General features: G+C 37.9%; 2 protein-coding genes and 2 long non-coding RNA genes across 4 annotated transcripts; 3 read left to right on the forward strand and 1 right to left on the reverse strand.

The window, feature by feature from the left end:
• The first annotated feature begins 1397 nt into the window (after positions 1-1397).
• LOC111566483 (cadherin-1-like) lies at positions 1398-9840 on the forward strand. Its single transcript, XM_055018821.1, has 5 exons — positions 1398-1452; positions 5609-5697; positions 6315-6491; positions 7403-7543; positions 7867-9840. The coding sequence occupies exons 3-5, from the start codon at positions 6390-6392 to the stop codon at positions 8140-8142; spliced, it is 519 nt and encodes a 172-aa protein (XP_054874796.1). The 5' UTR covers positions 1398-1452; positions 5609-5697; positions 6315-6389; the 3' UTR covers positions 8143-9840.
• LOC129350859 (uncharacterized) lies at positions 2743-3231 on the reverse strand. The gene is made up of 3 exons (XR_008604416.1): positions 3189-3231; positions 2991-3084; positions 2743-2860 (listed from the first exon to the last, which is right to left on the reverse strand). It is a non-coding gene; the product is annotated as an uncharacterized LOC129350859 (long non-coding RNA).
• Positions 9841-10016: 176 nt separating the features above from the next.
• On the forward strand, positions 10017-11799 carry LOC129350858 (uncharacterized). The gene is made up of 2 exons (XR_008604415.1): positions 10017-10450; positions 10701-11799. It is a non-coding gene; the product is annotated as an uncharacterized LOC129350858 (long non-coding RNA).
• A 1687-nt stretch (positions 11800-13486) lies between these two features.
• fbxo9 (F-box protein 9) lies at positions 13487-22128 on the forward strand. Its single transcript, XM_055018815.1, has 13 exons — positions 13487-13658; positions 15757-15828; positions 17225-17356; positions 17465-17522; positions 17815-17914; positions 18393-18523; positions 18611-18725; positions 18932-19050; positions 19969-20059; positions 20140-20235; positions 20354-20447; positions 21455-21609; positions 21695-22128. Exons 1-13 carry the CDS (start codon positions 13656-13658, stop codon positions 21801-21803), a joined length of 1275 nt encoding a protein of 424 aa, XP_054874790.1. The 5' UTR covers positions 13487-13655; the 3' UTR covers positions 21804-22128.
• Positions 22129-26916: the final 4788 nt, after the last annotated feature.

Here is a 26916-nt window from a genome sequence, read left to right on the forward strand (position 1 = left end):
GACTTTACAGGGAAAGAACAGATTCCAGTACATGAGTAAATATGACTGATCCACCAATCACTGTTTTGTATACTTGCACACTTTAAGTAGCATATGAGCACCTTTTCACTATTGTTACAAATCACTCAGACAGTATAATGAAAAGAGCTTATGCCAGATGTCACAAAAAGTGCCTGCAATCATAGCTACAGTATTGATAATCTTATCATAATTAAATCATATTTCAAGCAATAAGCAATTTGATGATTTCAGCAGCTTCAGTTCAAGTCAGTTTTTCTTTTTGTTCTTTTGCTGTTGTTGCTACTTTTCTCTTTTTTGTAAAATTAAAATGGGCCATAATTTGCCTTTGCTAGCTGATAAAAACATATTTTTTCTAGGACTAGAGAAGTATTACATACAATTTATCATTGTTTGTTTCCTCGCTGATTGTAGAATAAACTGCTTACAGATACGTGATTGTTTATACAGAAATCAGTTGTATTTGTGTTGTGACTTTGTGAGGTTTTATGTGTTGCTACCAAACTGTTGCACATTTCACCTGTTTGTACTGACTGTGAATTTGCCAATACAAAGGCCAAAGTACAGAACACAAAAAACATCAAAAGTGCAATATGTCCTAGTCGTTCTTTTTAATAATCAACCAAATAAAAGTTCCCCGTCCGCCTCCACCAGCCTGCTGGGGACTCGCCTGCTGAGAGATTTTTTCGACTTTCTTGTGGGGAAAGAGGATTTACAGACAGATGGGGACCACTCAGTTTGTGGTTTTGAGCATTCTAATAATCGTTTTTCAGGTGAGATTTCCTCCTGTCTGGAGAACTTTACTTCACGAAAGGTTTTCCTTTATTCTCACCGTGTACCTTAAACTAATGTGTTCATTAGACAGAACACAGTTTGGATAATAGTGAGAGCATTTTCCTCCTTGTTCTCTCAGGATAACGTCGTCATTCATTATTCCATCTTTTAAAATGTGATTATAAAAAGATTTATTTATTTAGAGATTTCTTTTCATCAAACTAAGAGATTAGCAAGAACAGAACTAAAACCAAACTTAAAAGTTGCCCCTCAGCATACCAATTACACCTTTTTCACTGTCATTCATTCAAATTAGGGCTGCAACTTAAAATTGTTTTCAGTGTCAGTTATTGTGCCGATATCTTCTGGATTATTGGAATATTGGTTTTGTCTTGTGAGTGTCACAAAATAGTACCTGTCACAATTTCTAACATGCCAACATGAGCTTGCATGTCAACAGTAAAACAAGACTGGTTGATTTAGTTTTCTGTATATTGATGATGAACTAATCATTAGGCGTGTAAATTGCTGTTTCTGCTCTCTTAGGCCTCAGCTCCATTGACTGCTGAGGAGACATCATGTGTACCTTGATTTGAGTCGGATATGTTGATTTTCAAAGTGACCTAAAGTACCTGAGGTCAGGCACGAGACTGGGTAAAGGTAAGAGCAATCTAACAAACTGTCCACCGGGTTGTTGCCTCATGCACACCGTCCCGATGAACCTGTGGTGGTAATTTGTAATGTTAAGTATAATTTTCAATGAAAGATTTTTAATTTGTACAAAGCATCTGGACCTGTTAGAGCCATAGATAAAACTTGTCAGCTTTTGTAAAGTGCTCCTCTGATTCAGATGGCCATCTTCAGATTAGCTGTTTAGCATTGTTCTCACATGAAACCCAAACAACCTCAGGTCTCAGCTTGCACTCACTCTGCACCTCATGTAATACTCTTACCTACAGGCAAAAACAATGTGCCCAAGTCTGTTTTGCAGGCTTTGATTCTAAAAGGGTGTCAAATACTCAAAGAAAAGCAGCACTTGGTATTTTTGTGTCAGTTGACTGGAAGGAGTTATGCATTTTGTATATTTTCACTGGATTGTTTTTTTTGTCCTTTTTTTTGGTCACGTAATGTTAGTTTCCTCTGGTCTCTCTTTTTCTCCAGTTTTCCCATGTATGTTCATCAGTTAAACACTGTATAGTTGTGCATAGCTGTATAGCTTTAAGACTATATATTGTAAATAGGAATTTAAAAGAAATTCCTTTGTGATGAAAAAGGCTGAATTGAATTGAACTGACAAAATACAATGTGAAGTATCTTTGTAGTTTGTACCTGGGAGGGGGTTGCTTATTTCCGTGGAGCAGGACCGAACAGAAACACTCAGACTTTGAAAAAAGCTGCTCTACAGTGGCAGTCATCTTGTGCAGGGTTGTTGAGAGTGAAGCTTTTCCCAGCATGCATTGTGTAAGAGGTGGGGGCTTCACCTCATCCAGAAGCACTGACCGACAGTCTACCGAGAGATACTTTGACTCCTCTGCTGATCCTGGTGACACAGAGTCTGTGTAAACATCACGATAATGTGTGCTTTTTCCTGATAAGCTCTTTGGTGCTGCGTTGTGGCAGGTTTACCATCAACAATGTGTTTGCGTGTATGTGGCTTAGCGCTAGAGAAAAATTGTATAAAACTTTAATCCAATTAAATTTGTTTATTGTCTAGTATAAGCATATAGCTTTTAAGAGATTGACCTGCAATCTACATTAAACTACAGAGGAGTAATATGGAAACACACTTTATAGTTTTCCAACATGTCAGACATAAAGTTGACTGTCCTGCGGTTGGTGTGTCATCAATAATACTGACCACTGAAATAACCCAACTCCTTGTTGCCTCAAAGATTTTAATAACTCAATTGCAAACCCAGGTGAGTCATTTGGTTTAGTTGGATCTACTTACATCAGTACAAATTGTAACGGCCCCTTGGATTCACTCAGCAAGACGCAGAGAGATTCAAACGGGTGTTGAATTATTTTCACTCTCGACCAGCACCGTGTACCATAAGCACCGTGAAAACTACAGAATTAAACAGAATACAAAATGCCTCACTGTAGTATCACAAACAATTCACATATAAATCATGTTCACATCCAATACAAATAAACGCAACTCATCTGATAATAATGCATATTTAACATTTTCATACCTCATTCCGCCGTTCCAAGGGCGCTAATTTAAGTGTTAGCCATCAGCTAGCATGCTCTCCAGCTCGATATACACACACACGTCGCTGTTCAGAGCTACGAATACAGGATAATGAGGTAAATCACAATGTAAACCTTTCATTAATACAATTCAAACAGATAAATGTGATGTATAACTACTGTTTTTAGACAGCTTTTACCTTTTCTCCGACGATGCGTGAGCACAACGTTGTTTAGACAAAGAAACAGGAAGTTCGGCGTCACAAAAACCGCAGAAGAAGAAGAAACGCGCCATTAACAAAAAAAAAAAAAAAAAGCGGAACAGACTACAAGGTGGCACTGCAGGACTACAATGTCTTCTTAATACATAAACAATACTGTGCAGGAGAAAAATAATACAATTTATCAGACATTTACACAATTAAAGGTTATATTAATAATACATTGATTATAATTAAGAAATCCCAACAAGTAGTGTTTTCTGTCACCAACGGAGCCAGCTTGATGCCTTATCATGCAAGTTGCTAGCAGTTTATGTCACTGATTGCATCTTTAAGGTCTTTAACCCATCTTTTCCTCGATCATGACTTCTCTGTGTCTAATTACATGGAGAGAAACTTGGCACTGCACCAACTAAGCCACTTATGACGGTATCATTTGAAGAGTGGTGCTATTATTTTCTAACCCCATGGGACTAACTTTAGTTTAGTATTGGAAGTAATTGTTGTGTTATTGTTAGCTCTGTTATCTCACATTCTCAAAAAACAATTTCTCACACTGGACCCGGACGTTTCCATGAATAAATTCAGAGGAGCACAACTTTCTGCTAAGATATAATGTTTGTATAAATGGCTGTTTAAAGCACTGACACTGAGTGCATTGTTCCTTGTGGACATGGAACCTGACATGGAAATTGTCATTACTGCATGTAGTTCTGGCTCAGTCATCAGTCAGACATCCCTGGGTGTGTACGGCCTGGATTTCAATGGGAAGTTAAATGAGTTTTACTGCTTTTAAAATCACAGCCTGAGCTAAGCACCTAACCTTGCAATTGTGCTTTTATCCCAGATCCTTTTTTTAAAAAAAAAAATTACAAAGTAAACCCTCAATCTGTATTGCATGGACGAATGGATTCAACTCACAAGTTGTGCATCCTATCCTGTGTACTGCTTGGAGTGCAGTTGCAACGTCAGTTTGATGAGGTGAACTCATTCCTTATGACACTATTCAGATAAAAAGTAATGCTGGGACACTTTTCACCAGTTGTTGGATAGTTAAGTCCTGGATGATATTTAAAATTGAATGAGAGAACTGGTAATGTCTTGGATTTGATTTTAAAATACAGATACAGTTTTAAACTCAGCTGATGACAGAAAGGGGCAAAATGAATGTTTTTTTTCTTGCGTTGACAGTCACTGACTTCATAGCAACTAACTGAAATGCCAAAATTAAGAAAAATAATTTTATGTGCACATGCTATACATTAATGCTCAGCATGCAAACATTTGACCAATCAGATGAAGCCCCGGCTGGCTGTCAGCTACCATCAGATTAACTGTTGTCCGTTTGAAGGCGACTGGTTGGCTAACGTGATGGTTGATGAAGAAGGAGAGAACAGCGAGTAACATTTCTAAAGAGGTTTTAGGAAAATATTTGGCAGGGGGAATTGGACTTCAATGTTCTTTTTTAAAATCAATTATGTTCAGTGAAAGTATTCCCAAAACTAGAAAAGCACTCTGAGAGCGCAATACTCTGCCAAGGCTGTTCATTCCCCCATATGGCATTGTGAGCACTGTGCAACGTCTTTTCTAACAGAGGAACTTCAGCACTGTCATGAGTTCATGTCACATTACACTGAACAATGTTCAACACATTACCTTTAATCTGAACAAAAAACACTCTTGTTTAAATGTCATACTAGCATGTGGTGATTTCAGATTTTGATGGTTTCATTGAAGTCAATGATGAGAAATGAAGTTGTTTTCTCAGATCTTATATGAGTCTGATAAAACTGAAAAAAAGGTGATATATTCAAACGTCAGATTATTTTCAGTGCTTACAGTCTTAGGTGAACACTTCAGTTAATCACAAAAGCTGAATGTTTAGGCAGGGTCACTAACAATCTGAAGTCCAACATAAAGTTTCAATCTGTCATATAGGCAGATCTTTGTTTCAAAGTCAGTAAATCTGACCTCTAAATTGGAGACACAACCAGCTGAGAAAGTGGGTCGCACCAGTGCTCCTGGTGAAAAAGTTTTGTCTGGAGCCCTGTGTTGTTGTTATGGATGTAGTTACACTTTAGTGCATACACAACAAAGTCAGTCACAAATATCTGCTAGTTATTTTTCTGTGTGTTGAAAAGTCTTACCCTATGTTTACTCCCACTATCACCACATGCTGCTTACTGGGAAATTGATGGGTTCTGCTGCATATTAATATCAAGATGTTTCACTTTGACGTTTGCAGTTTCTTATGTAATGTTGTCCTAACCTCACAATATACAGTGCATTAAGATGACATACGTTCCATTTTGATACCATAAACAAATTTGAATTGAGCTGAAATTTAACTGAATTGGCCACATTTGTAATGGATAACTAGTTATTCTGTCTTTTTCTAGTGGGCGTCACTGACTGCACAGATGACACAAGATTTCCTTTCAGCAGTGATGACAGCCGCTTCAAGGTTCAGACGGACGGCATATTAACGGTTAGTGAGTTTATCGTATTTGAGTACAACATTGCAGTTTATAATGGTCACCTCCAAAAGTATCCCATTTTACACCTACGTGAGTTTTGTCAGGGTCTTGGGGTAACTGTGCTGAGGTAATAGAAATAAGAAAGCAATGGAAGGGGTGGAGAGATTTTTTAATTTTTTTTAACAGAACTATGAAAGTTGTAATATTGTTGACTTACAATTTGCCACCATTGAAACCAGGTTGAAATATAACATAGTAAACTTTTAAGTGTAGAGTGGAAAGAAAACACAAGGTGAAAATTTAGATCATGTTTGCCTGATATCTGCTGCACTGAAAATATCTGTCTTAACTGTAGCCGAGTACTTTTTCACGAGTTTTTAGTTAAATGTAACACAGATTAACCTACATTTCTTGAAATACTGTAGATTTAGCAGCAACAACAGCCATCGTCACTACTGACCATCATTTACTGATGATTCCTTTTGTCATTGTACCCTTCACAAGTTGGCAAAGAATGTCATAATTGTTGCAGCGGTTCAGTTTGCCACAGTTTGAAGTTGTTTGACATTAAATGCAGGACTGTTTTCCAGAATGTGATTTTGGTTTATGAGTGTTTTTTCCCCTCCAGGTAAACAGACAGGTTGTTCTTCATAAAGGACAACAAGATTTCAACATATCCTCTTGGGACTCACAAGGTCGCAAAATGACTGTTCCTGTCAGGGTAGTGCATGATGGGCACCACCACGGGCACCACCACCAGAATGTTGAGCACCACCATGGGCAAAACCACGTTAATGACACAGAGGTAGTTGATGAACTAAACTGACAAAGTCATTTGTTCTCTAAATATTTTTTTTCTCCAAAAAATTACAATTGCTGGTCCAACATGCACCATATTGTTTAACAAGGGCTTTGAACATTCAAGACCAGAGGCAGTCTGTGAGAAAGGCCTGCATGCAAAGGCTGCTTTACTTTAACACACACTGCCCCCCTGTGGCTGTGCATGAAAAGAGACTGGTTTTATTTTATTGGTTTTCGTTGCTTTATCACTGCAGCCATATTAGGTTATATGCAACACGCAAAATCGAATATTAAAATGCATAATTTCAGTATTTGTAATGTAAGGTAACAGCAGTACTTCATTGTTTACTTTACAGCACACATGAACTTTTTAAGCACCTTCTCTATTACAGCAAGATGATATGAAGGCTGCAGTTCATTTTCTGTGCAAGTGTCTTTTGCCTTGCATGACTCTGTTGGAATCTGTTGAAGTACATAAGCTAATAATTATCCATCCATCCATCCATCCATCCATCCATTTTCTCCCGCCTACTGGGCGGTGGCCCATGTTACTTCTTCAGGCTGTGCCAGACCGAGCTGCACGGGACCCCAAGGCCCGGCCACCAGACGTGCTCTGACAAGCTCCCATCTCACTGGGTTTAGGACTGTTACAGAACCTTTCAAATAGGTGTCATCCAAACAAATGTTCTGTACTTTATTGTCTAATAGAGTCATTGTCAACATATTTGTTTCTGTTCGGGTGCAGGGAGGAGCTTCTCCTGGCTCAAATGGGTTAGGAGATAGGGTAAACCAATGTTCAGCTAATGCTGATGCATGCTATAAGATTAGTGCTTTTCATTCTAGTTTGTTCCATTCTAGGAGTGGAGTGGTCTGCTTTCAGCCCCTCACTGGCAAAATATCTGCATGTTTTCCCAGAGTGCAACAGATCCACAGGAGTCCATTCTGCATTTCCCCAAGTCTGGTGAAGGGCTGAGGCGGAGGAAGAGAGAGTGGGTTATTCCTGACCTCTCTGTTGTTGAGAATGACAGAGGACCCTATCCCCTCAAAGTGTCTCAGGTAAGAGGAACTAAAGTCCCTGTTACTGAGAATGTGATAGTGAACTTCATTTTTTACTATTTGTTATAGCAAAGGATATCTAGATGTTCATTTCTACCACAGTAACTGTGCTGTGATTGGTAATTTTTATTTGTTTTATTATTTTTATTGCTACTTGTAGTATGTTCAACAGTAGCTTTGGATTTTGTTGTGTTGCAGTGCACAGAAGTTAGTTATTCACTAGCCCTGTAACCTTGAGCTTGTTTCTTGGAACAACAAAGTTGATTTTGAAGTTGTTGAAGTTGGAAAAATTGTAACTCTCACTCCTGCTGTGTTTTGCCCAGATCCGCTCCAACGAAGATAAAATAAAGAAGATCTTTTACAGCATCACTGGTCCAGGAGCTGATCAACCTCCAGCTGGTCTTTTTACTATGGACAGAACAACTGGAATTCTATATCTCACACAACCACTTGACAGAGAGAGACAAGATAAATATATGGTAAACCTCCTCTCTCCTAGTTTTATACACACTCTTTCCCTTTCCAAATATTTATCCTGCCACTTAGGGATGGGAACAGATTCAATCCAGTATTGGTATCGGGTTCTGATACTAACGTAATTCACGGATCGGAAATTTCAGATCCAACCTGCAGAGATTTCTGATCCATGAGCCTACTGTACTTGATTTGCGCTGTTCAGATGCAAACTATTTTATTTATAGTGTGTGTGTGTGTAAGATGTTTACACTGATTGCATTTTTCTTTTATTTCATATATTTGATATTTGAAAACCTTGATTTGTTGATGCTACAAGAGCCAGTATACTTAATTTGTGCTGATCAGATGAAGAAGCCCTTTGTGTTTTATTTGGAGAGATGTAGTGTTAGAGAAGTTTACTCTTTGTGTGTATCTGTCTTGGAATTAGTAAATATTGACAGTCAATTTGAAACCCTTACAGTTGCATATTTGTTTTCAGGATGGAATTTTTCCTGTTAACAGGGTTTTTTGTTTTCTGAATTTTTTCTGACCTTATACTTACCTCAAGTTGTCTTTTGGGACATACATGCATACACTCGTACACATCATACTTGCCTGTGGAGAAGAGTTTATTATAGCCTCATATATAATCAACAATAATGATGATGATAATATTATTAAAGCAAACAGAGCTCTGGTATCAGATTAGTAACGGTATCGGCAGACATCCAGAATCAGGCATCAGGATCGGATCGGAAGTGATAAATGTGGATCGATGCATCCCTAATATTGATGATGCTATGTTATTTATTCTCAAAAGTTTGCACCTTAAAACAAATGTCCAAAGACCTGTATCTACTCCCCTCTATGAGATAATTTACTTCTTTCCTGACCTGCCCTACTTCAAAATCAGTAATGTCTGACAGGCAAACGTACCAAACTTTTAGTAACTGCACATCTTGTGTCACACTGTTGACCTCTGCTTTTCTTCAGTAACTGTATTTAAAGTATTATTGTTTTGCAATGAGAGTTCTGTCCAAAGCAAAAAAATAGTAATTTTTTTTAGGAAGAGCAATAACATGTCTGTATCTTTAATATGACAACTATGTGAAGATTTTCTTGTATCTTTGATGCCTGACAAACATGTGAAAGCATTTCCTGCTTCAAAAACATTTGTAAAACGGATATTTTTTTTAAATGATTATTAATTTTCTAAACATGTGCAATCCCACAAGACATTGCAGCACATTTTTTAGATGTGGCAGTAAGGTATTAGTGTAAATCACTATTTAAGAGTGTTGTATTTATAAGCCTATTTAGTGTATGTGGTATCAGTGGTAGTGATCAAATGAACAAGGATTTTTTTTTTCCAGACGTGATACAGCATTTTAAAATCCTATAAATTCCAGTTGTATGCGTAAAGACACACATTGTCACTTTGAACATAGCTAGACAGAATCTGATAAAAGAAATTTCAATTCTCTAACTTCAGAAGTGCAGGAAAGAGGTCAGTTATGTCTAAAACTCCTAAGCCAACCTGTTATTTTAGACTCATTTTCAGCACGTTGCAGAACTTATTTTTCAGCATCAGCCGAGCAGCCGTGTTGTTGAAAAGATGCTCTAAGTAATTAAGTATACAATAAAAAAGAATCTTTAGTCAGTATCAATTCACTGCTTGGAAGTTTTTTATTGTATTGGTACAATTAAACTTGAGTTTTCTTTGCTTAATGGTTCTTTTTACTACATGTCTATGGCTTAAATTGCCCCCATGTTCCACCATGAGACATGAATCTGCATTTAATCAAATATGTTTGCATAGAGTTTACATTTTTCTGTGACTGTCTTGCTGCTGTCCAGGTATAAAATAATTAGTGACCCTGCGGGCTGGCTGAACGTGGCCAACGAGACTGGCCTGATTACAGTGAATGGCCTCATGGACAGAGAGTCCCACTTTGTTAAGGACAACAAATACACAGCACTCATTGGTGCATATGATGACGGTAAGTAGGAGGCAAAGCTGACGCTGTGTTGTCCAGCTGCTTTTAAACCGGAAATGAAACATGAGATTAAAACTTTAATGATGTTTGTTTTATAAGAACCCATTCTTATAAGCATCATATGGAGTGGGTTCAACCAAATGTAAAAATGAACAGTTGAATGTTTCTATTGCATGATCTCAAACAGTCGAGATTTAAAGAACTCTGCCTTCAGCCTGCTTGGGAAGGGCTTTCTGCAAAAATATCAACTTTGACATTTTAGGGTTTGATAACTGCTTTAAAGCTAAAAATACATTTTATCTCGCTAGGATGATGAAAGCTTGTCCATAATTCATTATGTTTTGCTCTCCTCTCATCTCACCAGATGAAGTCCCAGCCACAGGAACTGCTACTCTGGTGATTCAGCTTGAAGATGTCAATGACAATGCACCCAGTATTAGAGGGTGGCTTGAAGGTGTGTCTAATTTCCCAATAGTAGAGGAATTGTCATGTTTAGCACTTCTACTGCAGATTAAACTTATCGTGGAAGTTTGTGGTAGAATGATGGCTGTGTTTTACAATACACTGATTTTGAAAATATGATAGAATAAAAAAATCACATCAATCATAAACTAACTTCAAAGTTAAAAGAAATCGAATCCACCTGTGTGCATTAACATCACCAGCATAAAGAAAAGCTTGAATGTGACATGGTGTTTCCTCAGGTGTGTAACAGGGGATCAGCTCCTCAGCTGCTGGATGCAATGGATAAAGATGGACCAGGCTTTGCTGCTCCATACAGGCAGAGGCGGATCCAGAAAAAGTTAAAGCTGCTACCGACCTCTCGCTTTTACTAATTATTTTTCATGTTTTTATTGGCTCTTTAACCCTCCTGTTGTCTTCATTTATGGGCACCAAAAAATATTATTTCCTTGTCTGAAAAAAATCAAAAAATTCAGCAAAAAAAATTCCCCAAATTTCTGTAAATTTCCAAAACCTTCAGGAAGAAAATTCCAATAATTCCTTAAAAGTTTCCCTTAAAAATTTTATTTAAAAAAAATAAATAAATAAAAAATCCCCCAAATTTGGCAAGAAAATTCTTGTAAATATTTTCAACAAAGGAGTGAAAATCTTCCAAAAAAATCCTAAAAATATCTAAAGTGATTACATATATATCAGTCAAACTTCAAATAGTTTCTTTAAAAACATTCACAAAAAAAATTTTTTTTGAATGTTCTAAAGAAACATTTTTAACATTTCTTTTTTCCATGAAAAGATGTTCAAAGATTTCCCAAAAATGCTGAAAATGTGGACATCAGAAGTTTCACTGTGAAAATATACTTTTCCCCCCACATTTTCAAACTTTAAAACAGGTCAATTTTGACACGCAGGACGACATGGGGGTTAACCCAATAGGAAAGGTGTATATGACCTTTTCATTTTGGACTGTTAACATTAAAGTTATGATGAAAATGTTTCCTTGTTTATGTGAATTACAACTTCATTAGCTGCAACATCTGCCTGTTATGTGAAACTAGTAAGCTTAATGACAGTATCCTAAGGGCAATTAAGTGGCAAATATTGTGCAAGAACAGCACTATTTACAACCCTGTCAATTTCAACTTCTTAGAATGTTTACATAAAACAAGAAATAATGAATGCAGATAAATGCTTTTTAAAAATGTTTAGTAAGAAGTTATTCAGTTGATGTCGTCTTTGCTACATTGCATTGTCAAAAAAAATTCTTGCAGTTACCTCCAAAGGTACTTTATTATTAATGCTTTGGTAAATCTGATATTTTTAAATAAAGATATCGTAATACAATGTTGTATTTGTGGATGGTCTTTTATTTCATTTATAGAAATTAATTTTTCACTGGAACTACATTAGACAACCATAACTTATAGTGCTGTAAAGCAGCAGCAATGCCAGACGTAGTGCATGAGAGGGAAGTTTTTTGATTAATGCATGTGAAATAACCTTTCTTTTCAGAGCCTGTGATTGCAAAGAAAGCTGTTTGAATGACCCACATAGTTGTTGCCCTTTATTCTGTCTGATTAAAAGTCTATCTATCTATCTATCTATCTATCTATCTATCTATCTATCTCTATCTATCTATCTATCTATCTATCTATCTATCTATCTATCTATCTATCTATCTATCTATCTATCTATCTATCTCTATCTATCTATCTATCTCTATCTATCTATCTATCTATCTATCTATCTATCTATCAGGGCCGTGCAGAGACCTTTGGATGGGCAGGTGCTCAAAGTTAAATTTGGGCACATGGAGCACAAATTTGAAACATACCTTACAATATAACTGGCTGAATTGTAGCAACCCATATTCATTGAGAAAGTAACATGGAAACAGTGGTGTAATGGTTAAGTTTCTGGACTGCTGATCAGAAGATTAAACCCCGATGTGGTCACCATTGTTTTTAAATTTCATACCTTTTCAAGACATATACTGTATAGCCACGGATTTGCTCCATGGTGCTGATTCATAATCTGCCCTTTATTATTTGTAGTGCTAATAATAAAGTAAACTAAAAAAACCAAAAAAACTAAATGATACAGAAATCATGTATTTAAATGCATTTGTGATTTTATTCAGTTTCACTAGCCACTTTGCGCAGACAGCAAAGGTATAAAAGTAATATATTTTATATTTATGCATATTATATTTAATTTGTCTATATATACAAATTTTATGAACAAGTACTGGTATCTTTAAATGAGAGGTTGAGAAAATCACAATTCAAATTCTTCTAATTATTATTGTTATTGTATTTATATTGCAATAGTCCAAAATTATGTGAATATGCATGTAGGCTACATAGTTTCAGTGAAATAACATAACCTATGTCTCATTGCCTCTAGAAACACAGGAAACACACTGCAACTCACTGACAGTAAAATAGTACATCTCTCTGATGCACTTTGCCCATGACAACAGAAACATACATAAACAAAAAGAAGCCTGGCAGACTTTATCCTCTCAGCACGCTGTGTGGTTAACTAGCGGCTATAACTGATGACAGGTGTGTGCAGAGTCAGACACACACACAGGATGCTCACTTCACTTCGTCAGTCATCTTGCAAAAATACACCGTACACAAACGACAACCGCTGCAAACCGTCCTCACCGGACCATCAGTTGTTGATGTCCTCCCTCGAGTCTCCGGTTTCTAGACTAGCGGCGCTAGCGCTGAGCTACAGGGCGTCTGAGCACGTCAGGACAGTGAGGGACGTCTACGTCGATCATGTGACCGACCGAGGGTACATCTGAATTCTTATTAATTATATATATTTTTTAAATGTATTTATTATTTTGGGCCTCAAATACTTTTACACACACATACACACTTACAAATAAAACATTTTTTTTAAATAAAATTGAATAAAATTTAAAAAAAACAACTTTGAGAAAAGGGCACTTTGGGCATCAAGGGGCAAAGGGGCAGGTGCTTCTGCCCCCCTCTCCCCTCCCCGTCCGCCTCCACCAGCCTGCTGCCTCTCCGTGTCGCTGACGCTCCGGGCCACCCAGCGAAATGGCTGCGTTCCTGCGAGCTCGTAAATATGTCCGTTGTGTCGTCCGTTTCTCCGACCGTGAACTGTAAACGGTAGAGTGGAGCGCCTTGTGAACATAAAAAGGAAACCTGCTGGAAGGTGTCATGGTGAGGCACCGTCTTCTTCTACTTGTTCGCAGGGAAACATGTCAGGCTGCTAGCTAGCTGGCTAATGTGGCTAACGGCACCTGGTTACCTGTCGTTCAGCCTGTTGACGTGTCCTCCAGAGGCTAACTAGTCACCAGACCTTAAGTGGTTTAGCTGTAAACTGAATTTAGCTACAAATCCTTTAAATTAGCGATACATGCATGAGGTTATAGCAGATTAATTCTGTTTATGGTGCGTTTGGGGTAACGTTAGCATAGTGGTAAGCTACTTACGGTTATACTCGTTAGCTACCTGAGTATTTACAGCATGTTAGTTATTAACTTTACCAAAGTCAGGTTTCATTTTTAGGCCATTTCCACGATAAGCTGATTTCATAATCCACTCACTTTCATGTATAGTTTTTATTTCCTGCAGCAAGAATTACATGTTTTTGACATAGATGTGTTTGTCAGTTAAGTATTAACTGACAGTTTATGTATATTCATCACAGGCACAAAAGAGGAAGTGTCCAAGCACAACTACACTGTAGAAAAGACAACAAAAACAAGGCAGATTAAGATAAATAAATGTGCATTGCAAATATTATTAATTTAATCTGCAATATTAACCAAAATGCATTAAAACAGGCAGTGCATTCTTTAAAAATGGTTGTTTACACAGATAATTTAAAGTTTAAGATAAAGCTTAGTTTAAATTTACGTATCCAAAATGGTCTTATACAATGTGTAAACACTTTACAGACACTATAATATGTAAATACTGCATCAAAAGACTGGTAAAGTGTCAAGATCATGAGCCTAATTCACTGTAGAACCAGTTTCTTACATCCATCCATCCATCCATTATCTATACACCGCTTAATCCTCACTAGGGTCACGGGGGGTGCTGGAGCCTATCCCAGCTGACTTGGGCGAAGGCAGGGGACACCCTAGACAGGTCGCCAGTCTGTCACAGGGCTACATACAAAGACAAACAATCACTCTCACATTCACACCTACGGGCAATTTAGAATAATCAATTAACCTCAGCATATTTTTGGACTGTGGGAGGAAGCCGGAGTACCCGGAGAGAACCCACGCATGCACAGGGAGAACATGCAAACTCCATGCAGAAAGATCCCGGGAAAGCCGGGACGCGAACCAGGGACCTTCTTGCTGCAAGGCGAAAGTGCTAGCCACTACGCCACTGTGCAGCCCAGTTTCTTACAACATGTTTCTAAAAGAAAAAAAAAAAAAAAAAAAAAAAAAAAAAACTAAAAAATGTTTTGTAATAATGACTGGTTTTACTGGTTTTGCTTTTTTGGTTAACAAACCTGTCATGTTTTGTAACTTCTTGTTCTCCACTGCTAAGTTTACACTTGTCCTTTACGTAATATGTTTTAAATCAGCCTTGCTCTAGATTGTGTCTATATCTCAACATCCAAATGAATGAATGTAGAAAGGTGGTGACATAAATTGCTGTGCAGGTGCACGGCTTGGTATTAGGCAGCCACAAGCCTTACTGCATCCGCTGCAGTTTTCTGAAGTTGCATTGAAGGCCAAACTGATTTATGGCAAGGGATCCATCCATTTGAGGGTAAATGCAAGGCAAGGTAATGCTGCAACACGGGGTTTTTGTTGTTACGTAAGAATATTTGGTTGATAGAACCCACAAGATGTTTTTCAAAACTGTGATAAAACTACTTATAAGTTCTCTCGGTTGGAAAAGCAATATATGAGTGATACAGATGATCTTTTCACAAGCTGGCATTGCTGCGCTAAATAATATTGTTACTAACTGGCTGCTGTATACACGGATACAACGATAAAGCTGCAATAAGTTTATTTCACTCCGGGCGATCTATTCGTCCAGCAGTTCACAAGCCGGAAAAAAACTCAGAGAAGCAGCAAATTTTTCAATTTTAAGAGCGGGAAGTCCAGTGAATATTTTGTTTTTACATGATGACGGACAAGAGCAATTTAGTGATAAATAAAATTGATATGAATAATTTTTTCAACAAATTGTTGCAACACCAAACTGTTCACTTCCCCCAATTTTTTTTTCTCTTGAAAAATAGTTAATAAACCCTTAAGTAATGCTTTATTGATTTCCTCTACAGGCTGAAGAAAATACAGTTCTTGGTGGTACGATGGAGGATGAAGATGAAAGTTCAGATGACCCAAACCTCCAGGTGAGAACACTTCCGTGGATCTAAAGTAATTCATGCTTTCATTTATGATTTACAAGTTGTTGACTTATTAAAGGCAAGTGCACTTACCTCTCAGCTCAGCAAGTCTTTGTGCTCTTTTACTGTATAATTTTTCTAACTTTAAGTGTGAAAACAGGAAGTTCCTTGTTAAAGAAAAGTGAAATACTTCTCTAAACACTGTTTCTGGAGTTCTGGACCAAACATCCAGCTAACTTCTCGCACATAATTTAAACAGTAAACTCATTAAAGTGTCACTGACTAGACACATTTTTGCATGATAAGAATTTCACAGTGTCAGATGAGATGCTGTGGCTGAGACTATATCATGTCGTCTGAACCTTACACAGAATGTAGTATGCATCATTGCCTAAATACTTGTAAATTCCTCATTTTTAAAACTCATTACCTCAGATTGCATGTGTGTTTCCAGCACTGGCAGTTGACTGGATGTTCAGGAACATTAAATTATTCCACTGTTGCACCCATCAGCCCAAACTACATAGAGCAGAGGTGTCAAACATGCGTCCCGTGGGCCAAAATCAGGCCGCCAGAGGGTCCAATCCAACTTTGTAAAGTGTAGAAATGACAGAGAAGCCATTAACTGCAAATTTAAAATTTGCGAAACTATACATTTAAAATGATTTTTAGACCATGACAAGTTGTTTTGATCATAAAGTAAAATACTAGATTGCTTGTTGTTCTTTTGTATCTCATTTTTATAATATTTGGTCTTGTTTTTTTGTCTGACTTTTGACGTTTGTCTCATGTTTTTGTCGTTTTGTGTTTCCTTTTTGTCTTGCTTGTGTTGCTATACTATTTTTTTGTCATTTTGTTTGTCGCTTTTGTCATTTTTGGTCTAATATTTGTCCATTTTTTTGTCGCTTTCTAACTTTTTTGTCTCTTTTTGTTTTGTTTCGTGTAGTTTGTCTCATTTTGTGTCATTTTCTTTCTCGCTTTTGGCATTTTGTGTTTCACTTTTCTAATATTTCATCTTGTTTTGTCTGACTTTTGTCATTTTAATCATAAAGTAAAACACTATATCATTCAGTTCCAGATACCTGTGACTAAATGTTTTGTGCTTTTGTTGATAAACTGTGATCTGTAAGTTGTAATGTGTAAATGATAAACTGAGTCATAATGTTTTGAAATTGAATTTATTTTTCTTAAGAAATTTCGTATTGCTCATAATGTTTTGTAAAAAAGATAGCTTATTAAATGTGAACATTTTCAGAATGTCCTTTTTTTGCATTAAAAACAAAGGGGAAAAAATGGAGTTGATTTTTCATCAAAACTTAGTCTTAGGTATTTTGCGATTCTGATGATAAAGAGGCACACCTTCAGTGGGGACAAACTGTTTAATGTTTTAATTGGGTTGCAGGTGGAGCTCAATGCGTTCAGAGCTCAGTGGATGTCTGAACTCAAACCAAACTCTGGAGCAAGTGGTACAAGTGACCGAATGCTGCGAGCCAAAGGTCTAAAGAGGACTCAAGACATTGCTCGGGAAGAAAAGGTAAGTGGTGAAGTGATTTCTTCAAGTGGTGCACTTCTGTGTATTGTAGAGTGCTGTCATCGAAATGTGGGTGCTTTTGAAGGACTGATGTAAGTCTTCTTCCCTCAGGCTACAGAGCTATTCTTGAGAGCTGTTCAGGAAGAGCAGGATGGAGCTTTCTATGAGGGTATGTATGCAGAATACATGGTGATCAAAATGAAATGTGAAGTTAATCACACAAAATAATTGCTTTGGAACTACCAGAACAGAAAATTGCTACACTATGTTGTGTTTTAAAAAAGACACAAGTATTTATAGTATCAATCATCAGCCTTCATGAAGTGAAACATGCATATTATTTCAGTACTAACTGAACATATTTACTTGCCATACATATATAGTTCTGTAATTTCTGTGTGACAAACTAAAACAGTTTTTCATTTCCTTGTCTGTGCATAACCTGATGATTTTATTTGCAGCTATCAAGTTCTATCGCATGGCTATGCAGCTTGTTCCTGACATTGAATTTAAAGTCAACTACAACCGTCCTCCTGATGCAGACCGAGTTGGAGGAGACTAGTAAGTTGCTTTTTATTTTTGGATTTCCTCTCCTCTCTTGTCAACTAAACCTAAATGTGTAATGTTCACTGAAATAATCTTCTCTTAAAACACGTTTTTACACAGAAATGATCACAAAGTTGGTCTGTTTTGCAAACAATAAGTTCCTCTTGCAGTGTTTTTTTATGTTTTTTAAATTTGTAGTGATAATAGATAGCAAAGATTTTGTCACCTCATGAAAAGTTTCATCTATGAAACTTTTAAGATATAAATAATATAAGGATGAAATGACTATGATTGTATGCCATATCAACTAAACTAGCAGTAGAGAAACAGATGCTCACTTACCGATACCAAAGCTGAACAATCACACCCAGGTTTTAATCACGGACCTGGATTAAAATCTATACTGACTTATCCACACCAACAGGAAAATACAGTCTTTTCCAAAGTCCTTGTTTAAGTCTGTTGCGTAAATAATATGGCATTATTGTTGCAGCATGGAGGACAGTGATGCTGATGGTGAGATCGAGGATCTACTTGCCTACTTTGAGCAGCAGCTCACACTGGAGAGCGCCTTTCCAAAGATCTGCAATCCTGAGCTTGAAATGACTCAGGTGCACATTTCGGGTAAAAATCGTAAATGTGTCTAAAGTCATTTAATTATCAATGTGTCTGCTGTATGCCTGATTTGTTTCCTGTTGTATGTGAGTGCAGCCTTGCCACGGGAGATCCTGATGTACATATTTCGCTGGGTTGTGTCGAGCGATCTGGACATGCGAGCCCTGGAGCAGCTGTCTTTGGTTTGCCGTGGGTTTTACATTTGTGCAAGGTCAGCCCCACTGTCACAACAGATCAGATGTGTGACAACTGTTATGTTTTTGCTCGGGTTTTTGCCTTGTCAGAATTGGGGATTTGGAATCACACAGTTGGGGACCTCAGGTTTTTGCTGCACAATATTATTTAAAAACCAGTTCACTGCATATGGTTTTGATTAAGTCAGTCTTCATTCTTTGTTCCAATTTTATTTCTCTCCAGGGATCCTGAGATTTGGCGTTTAGCCTGTCTAAGAGTGTGGGGACGGAACTGCACCAAGCTAGGACTGTTCAAATCCTGGAGGGCGATGTTTCTGCAAAGGCCGCGTGTCAGATTTGATGGTAACTGTCAGTTAAAAATTCATTTTGTCGTAGTTTATGAGACCAGCACTTATTCATGTCTTCTATTTACACACCATATCAACCCATGAAAATGCCAAAAGAAATAATTTGTAACAAATAGAAATCCAAGGCAAAACCTTTTAAACACGTAGAGTGATCTAAAATGTCATGTTAGACTTTGATTTTCTAAATACAAGTTTACCTGCAGCACTACAAGAAAAGCAGCAGTGGTGGCGCAACGGTTAAGTCTCTGGACTTCTGATCAGAAGGTCAGAGGTTCAAACCCCAATGTGGCCACTGTTGGGCCCTTGAGCAAGGCCCTTAACCCTTCCTGCTCCAGGTGCGCTGTACGGCGGCTGACCCTGCGCTCTGACTCCCCCAGTTGGGGAGATATGCGAAAATCTGAATTTCCCGTCGTGGGATTAATAAGGGACAATAAAATTTAAAAAAAAAAAAAAAAATTTTTTTTTAAATTACTGATATTTATCCATCGGAAATCATACAAGAAACAATTGATTAAATTGTGGGGTGTTTCTGAGTCCCATCAATTCCAGCCGCCTGCTAGATTTAGGTGACGCGATTTGGTACCCGTACATATCGTACACATGCATAACACACACCTGTGCTCAACGTGAGGTAATTTTTTATTAAAGATTTCATCTGTCGGAAATGATACATCAACTGAGCAGCCTTGGCCAAGTACTGTACTCTCTGAATGCTTTTCTGGTTTATTAAATTTCACAGATGCGACTTTGAAAACTGGTATATTATTTCCAGCAAAAATAATGATGGACTGATCTAAATGTTGCTTGTACAAGTTAATACTGGCCAAAGCTGCTGCCAATGTTCTGGCAAATCATTTTCTACTATCTATTATTACTACACAATATTACTAAATGTTTCACTTTCCTTTCGCAGGCGTCTATATCAGCAAGACATCATACATTCGTCAAGGGGAAGAATCACTGGATGGATTTTACAGGGCTTGGCACCATGTCGAGTACTACAGGTAAATGAATGATCTAAGTTAATTTTTGTTTTGATAGTGATTTGTACAAGCTTTAGTATTGACCTTGTTATCTATCGCAGGTATCTCCGGTTCTTCCCTAATGGCCACGTCATCATGCTGACCACCCCCGAGGAGCCTTTGTCCGTTGTTCCCCGCTTGCGCACCAGGAACACCAGGTACACACTCTGTGTTTGGGATACGCTCAGCCAGAACAGACATTACAACATCAAAAGTAGTTTCACACGCTGAGCGCCTGCTCTTTTCGCAATTGTTGAAATTTGTTTCATTACACAGGATGGATTCTGTCCTGCTCGGTCATTTCCGTCTGTCACAGGAGACAGACAATCAAACCAAAGTTTTTGCTGTTGTCTGCAAGAAAAAGGAAGAGGTGAGGAAACATTGGGGGACATTTGTTGGGTGAGATAAGTGGCCATCGTACCGTTCTTCAAATCACCACAAATGCGATCTTGCCTTTGGATGTCTAACAATAGCAGTTGACATTTCTTTCAGCTGCAGCCTCTACTGAAAGAGAACATGATGGATGTTTTTTAACAAAAGCGATAAAAGTGTAAATTGAATGTAAAGGAAATACTCATTTACCCATTTTTTTTTCTGTCTGCATTTGTTCTCATTGTTTAACTCCACAAAAGATTTAAAACATTTACCCATTTCTTAAAAGTTTACTGCAACTTGCCTGATTATAATATTGATTTACTATCTTATGTGACTCAAGAACTCAATACTTTGACTTATCACTGCTGTTAGTGTTTCTTTGTATCTAGTTTTTCTTTTCATGGCAGAAGTTGGACTCTATTTGTAGCTTATAATTCAAGAAAGAAATATTGATCTGTTACATAATTGCACTTATATGGGGCTTGCAAAAGATATAACTTACATACTTAGACATTGCATAACCAAACAACGGAAAATTTATTCTTAAAATTGGCTGTGGTTAATTGCATATATTGCTTGTTATGTTTCTGCTACATCTTCACTTGTTGCTTCCTGTTCCTTTAGATTAACCTGAGTTCTTCTGGGCTTTTATGCAAATTATATAAAATGTGAATTTAACGTGTTAATTTGCAATGTTGACATCATACACTTGAAATATAAATGCAATGATATTGTTTTTCAGGGTAATGTGCAAAAAAATCACATCAGACTTGCAGTTGAAATATTTATGCATATGGAGGAAATCCTGCCTTCATTACAGTTGTAAGCTGAAATTCAAATATATGTTGTTGTGCTATTCCTTAAAATAATAATCTCATAACCACATTTTACTGAGTAACAGAAGAGTTCTTATTTTGCGGTGTGAATTTAAATTCGACATGACAGTTCCAGGTGACTGGTCAGGGTGTCGCTCAACTTATAAATGGTCTTATTTGTTGACAGAAAACAACCGAGTTTCAAAAGAATCGGTTCTGCAGGCGGAACCCAGCTCAGGAGGCTGAACACAGCTTCCATGTAGGACTACATCTGTCCTCTGGGGGGCGTCAGAGTTCCAATAAGCTGGTGTGGATCCACCACTCCTGTCACATCACTTACAAGTAAGACAGAGGTGTGCCAGTAATGATAGAAAGCAAAACTTGTTTCCACTTTTTGTCTGAAAATTGACATTGATTATGTTTTTAGGCTGACCGGGGAAACGGTTGTCACGGCGTTTGACCTGGACAGGATGTACACACCCTTCTTCTTTGCACGTGTGAAGAGTTACACTGCATTCTCTGAGGAGCCTCTTTAAGCAGCCTTAGAGACCCGCATGGTAACCCCGCAAAGACCACAGCAGAAGTTCAGTTAACAAAATCCAAATTCCCCAGCCTCTTTAATTTGTTCTGCAGCTGGATTCTGGTGTTGCTATACGACCCTCATGTTTCCTACACGCGAGCATGTTATGTTTCAGGTTTATCTAATAGAATACTACTTATTTTCTGATTTCAGAAATTATAGTGATGTGCTGAAAGCTAAACTGATTAGCAACCTCTCCCACCTGATCCAAGCAATGAATGTTCATACTGTTTTTGTTTCATGGTGCACTTTCTTCCTCAAATAAACAGTAATGAACTAAATCTCAGTCTCAGTGTAGTGACGTGTAACCAGGCAAGTTTTCTTTACTAGATTTGTTTGTTTACTCATGGCTTTGAGAGAAATGATAACTCACGGTAAAATCATAGAAAACCATTACACAGCCTCAGTGAAAAGACATTTCAGATGTGATTTCAGACTTCTACATCATTTGTCTTGCTGAGGACACACGGGTATAATCCACGTATTACATTTTCTGGGAACCGAGCACGGACAGATCAAACAGGATTTGCAGAGAGGAAAAAAATTGAATGTGAAAGTTGTATTGGATTAGGCTCAAATCATTTGTGGCTTATTGAATTCACTTTAGACGGGTTTTCAAAACACCCCAAAGAAACAATAGTTTGTTAGAAATCTGTTGGGGAAAATGGTTAGTCAATCCTTAGTTTGTTTCTAAACAGCTATTGTTGGATGTGTGTGAGCTCAATGAAGGAGGCGAAAGTTGAATACATAGGAGGAAACCTGGACAGCAAAAATAGTTCTTATACAGACATGCAAAGTCAAGTCTGCAATAGACTTACATAGGTCAACTTGGAAATAAATGGTCAACCACTAAATGGTGCAGTCCTCTAAAGAAATCACGACGCATTTCTGATCTACTCATGTTGTCGTGATTGCTGACGTGATGCGTGTTCGGTCATTTTGGGGTCAGTGTTTCTTTATCACCAGAGGTCATTGTTCAGCTCTGTGATGAAGCCAGAGTTTCTGTATTTAGCTGACAGATGGTGAAATCAGTGGGACGACAATGATGAAATCAATGATTCACCTAATACCTCCTCAACTGACATCCAAGAGCTGATATTGTTATTGACACGGAAAGACTGACATTTTGGGAAACACATTTATTTGCTTTCTTGCTGAGAAGTTGATGAGAACATTGATAAGTGTAGGTTAAATATGATGCTACATTTTGCAGGCATTTAGCATAACTTAGCGTAAAAACTTGAAATGGGGAGAAAACAGCCAGCCTGCCTCTGTCTAGTAATAAATAATAAAAAATATGCATGACAGCATATCTAAAGCTAACTTAACATGCTAATTAACAGGCTTTAGTTTGCTTCATTTACTCAAATGTAAAACAAATGCTAAGGTTTTATGGAGTTATGTGCCAGATTATGCCTTGGACAGCGAGTCACAGTTTTGTCAACTGTTTGCCAAGCAATCTCATGGTAACGGCAGTAAACAATAAGGTGTTTGTACCTTTAAAAATGCTAATAGGTAGATTTGGTCACATTTTGGGCAGAGCTCAGCTGTGTTTGCCCCTTTTCCCCCCCCCCAACTCTTTATGCTAAGCATTTCCTGGTTGTAGCTTTCATAATGTACTATGGTGATGTATGTGCTATTGATCCTCTCATATATTTGCAAAATGTTGCACTAGACATTTATTATACAGTTCATTTTACACAGTTTTCTCTATCAACAGTTTTGTTGTCGGTTTCACAGCATGACATGAAGAAAAGTAGCTGGAGTCAAATCACTGCTACTGTCAGATCTGAGTTAGTTAGTAGCTGTAGGCTTTCTCAGAAAAATTTGACAGCAACAGCCAGTTTAATAAAAAAAAATCATCAAATGTACTGAGTGAGAGAGCCAGACTCTCTCTTTACATCTATCTTGCTGGCTATTTAGCATAGCTTACCATAAAAACTTGAAAACAGGTAGCTTGGCTTTGTTCAAAGATAATACAAATATGCCTGCCGGTGTGTTTAAGCTAACTTAACATGCTAAATAACTAATTAACATGCTTGATTTCATTTAAATTACCCAACTGTAAAACATTAATGCTAGAGTTTTGTGGAATTATGTGCCATACTATTCCTTGGACAGTGAGTCACGGTTTAATCTACTGTTTGCTTGCCATGATAAAGGCAATGAACAAAAAGGTGTTTGGACCTCCAGAGGTGCTATTAGGTGGAGTTATTCACATTTTGGGCAAAGTCAGGCTGTGTTTACCATCTTTTCCACTCTTTTGCTAAGCTAAGCTAATTGTCTCTTGGTTGTAGCTTCACGATGTGCCATAAAGACATATTGTGCTATTCATCTTCTTATTTAACTCTTGGCAAGAAAATGAATTTTTTTTGGCAAATTATTGAACTATATTCACTCTGCTGTTAATTGTGCACAGTTTTCTAGCTATTAACAGTTTTGTTGTTGGTTAACACTTCAAATCTGACGTAGAATAGTTCCTGGATAGTTCCTGGAGGCCAAATCACTGCTACAGTCACATCTGAGTTAGTTGGTGACTTTAAGATTTGTCTGGAAAATCTGAGAGTGACAGCCAGAGCTAAAAACCACATGATCAAATGGACTTTCCACCTGTAGTCTTGCAGAAGAGACACTCGAAATCTGACGCATCATTCTGACCAAAAAGGAAAGAGAAAACAGACATACTGCTGTTTTCAGGGACAAACCTCGACACTGCACCCCGCCCTGTCTGACTCCCTCAGGCCATGGCCTCTGAAAGTCAGTGAATAAGGCATTGTTTGAATAGTGGCTGGACAGCAGATATGCTACCAAAGCTCACAAACAGTCGCCCTGTCCTCTTTGTGACACAGCACTCCAGTCCATGAAGTCCGAATACAGTGCTCATGAGGAGGAGGAGGTCAGAGAGATATCACTTAAATAGATTGGTCTAGGAGAAGAGATGGTGGGCTCCTGTCATTGGCTTGACATTTGAACTGTAAGGACCAAACACTGAGTGACAATCAAAGCATCTGCTGACAAATCCTGTTGTTTTTTTTTCCTGGTCCGTACTAAAGTAAATTAACTAAAAGTGAGCCACATTAGGCCACTTGTTCAGTCAAGAGTGTTACGATCAAGAATGCCAAAAATGTCTCATCCTCATTCACACAAAGCCCACAAAGAGCAGGGAGCTAATTTAAGGAGTGAGAAATACAACTGTGTTCTGGTTGGAATGCCTTCATGTGTAACTGAGAAATCTGGATTTAAGCCTTTACTGTGGTCTCATGTCTGCTCTCTGAAGTCAGACAGGTCAAGGCCACTTATTTTGTCAGACATGTCTGACTTCAGCCTCAATCCACAGAGACTGAATGCTTCCAGACCAAAGGACTAATTTATTCAATCAGGTAGAACTATGATACTGATGTTATGAAGATGTATAACGGTTTAAACCAGGGGTCACCAACCTTTTTGAACCTGAGAGCAACTTCAAGGGTACTGAGTAGTACGAAGGGCACCTTGTTTGATACAAACTTCCTCAAGAGCAAACTTGCGCCATCATCTTTAAACAACAATAATAATAATACTGAAAATAATATGTAAAAAGACTGTCTGATCACATTTATGTTAATTATTCCTTACAATAATTAGTAACAACGATTTCCACAACAATGACGGTAGGAAACACACACACACACACACACACACACACACACACACACACACACACACACACACACACACACACACACACACACACACACATATATGGAAATCTGTTCCAATATTTAAAAGCCAGAGGCATCCCATCTCTGAAACTTTGGTAAATATCTTTCTTGGCAGTTTTGTATGAATCAGCATATTTGCAGCATTTTGTTCAAAATCACACCAGTTACATTTCTGTGCAAATTGTCACTTCTAGCATTTTTAGGAAATCATTAATTGTCATCAAATCATGCTTCATTTGTGCAAACTACTGCCTTTGTAACATTTTTGAACAATTCATCAACTCTGTCCCATGTTTGTACAAATTATCAGTTATGTAAGAAAAAAATCAACTCTTTCACATTATGAAATGAATCCTATCACATTAGTACTAATCACCAGCATTTTTCACCAGCATTGCAACATTTTTAACAGATAACAACAAATCATTACATGTTTTCAACAAATTATTTTTCACATTTTTGTGTAATGGCACGGTGTTTTGAATGACAACATGTTACCTCTTTCTCTGTCTGTAAATGTGTGTTAGTGGGAAGCCTGGCATTGCAGAGCTTATCATGTCTTACCTTTACCTTGTAGCTCACAGTTCAGATGGTTCAGTTTCCCAGTGATGTCCGCTAAAAATGCAAGGGCAAGAATCCACTCAGTGTCCTCAAGCAGCAAGGTGTCTTCCCCCTTGGATTGCATCAACTCTTTGATTTCGGCCAACAGTGACAAAAAACGCTGCAAAACTGGTCCCCTGCTGATCCATGGGGTTTCTGTGTGTAGTAACAGATCATCATGTTCAGCTGACAGCTCCTCCAGCAGCACCTTCAATGTCCTGGTTGTTTGGCTTTGGAGCCATTTATGATCTTCACGACACGAGTCATCACATGATCAAATCCGGCCACTTTTGTACATACATATGTCCTGCTGGTGAATGATGCAGTGGTAATGTAGGAATGTTGGGAAGTCTGGATCACCTCTGCATCGTACAATGAAGCCTGCATGCCGACCCGTCATGGAGGAGCCCCATCCCTCGTCACTAAAACAAGCTTTTCTAATGGTACATTTTTCTCCACGAAGAAACTTTTTGCCGCGTAGCAGATGTCAAAGCTGCCTTTAAGTCCCGGGTTTTTCTGTCCGTAGTGCGCATACAGTCTATGTGCTACCAGGTGGCTAGTTAGCATGGAAGCTTTTGTAGCGGGTAAAGTAGCGTCTCTCCACATTGTGCCGCTTTGACGACGCAATAGTCGCCTCGCAAATAGGACACATACATTTATCTTTCACGGTCGTGAAAAAGAACTCTTCCTCCCAGTCATCGTGAAAATAGTGTTTTCTCTTTCACTTCTCCGTCATGTTTTGGGGGTAAAAACCACATCAGCTTCCCA

This window comes from Amphiprion ocellaris, chromosome 16 (assembly GCF_022539595.1).
Source record: "Amphiprion ocellaris isolate individual 3 ecotype Okinawa chromosome 16, ASM2253959v1, whole genome shotgun sequence".
In the NCBI taxonomy this organism is placed as follows: Eukaryota; Metazoa; Chordata; class Actinopteri; family Pomacentridae; genus Amphiprion; species Amphiprion ocellaris.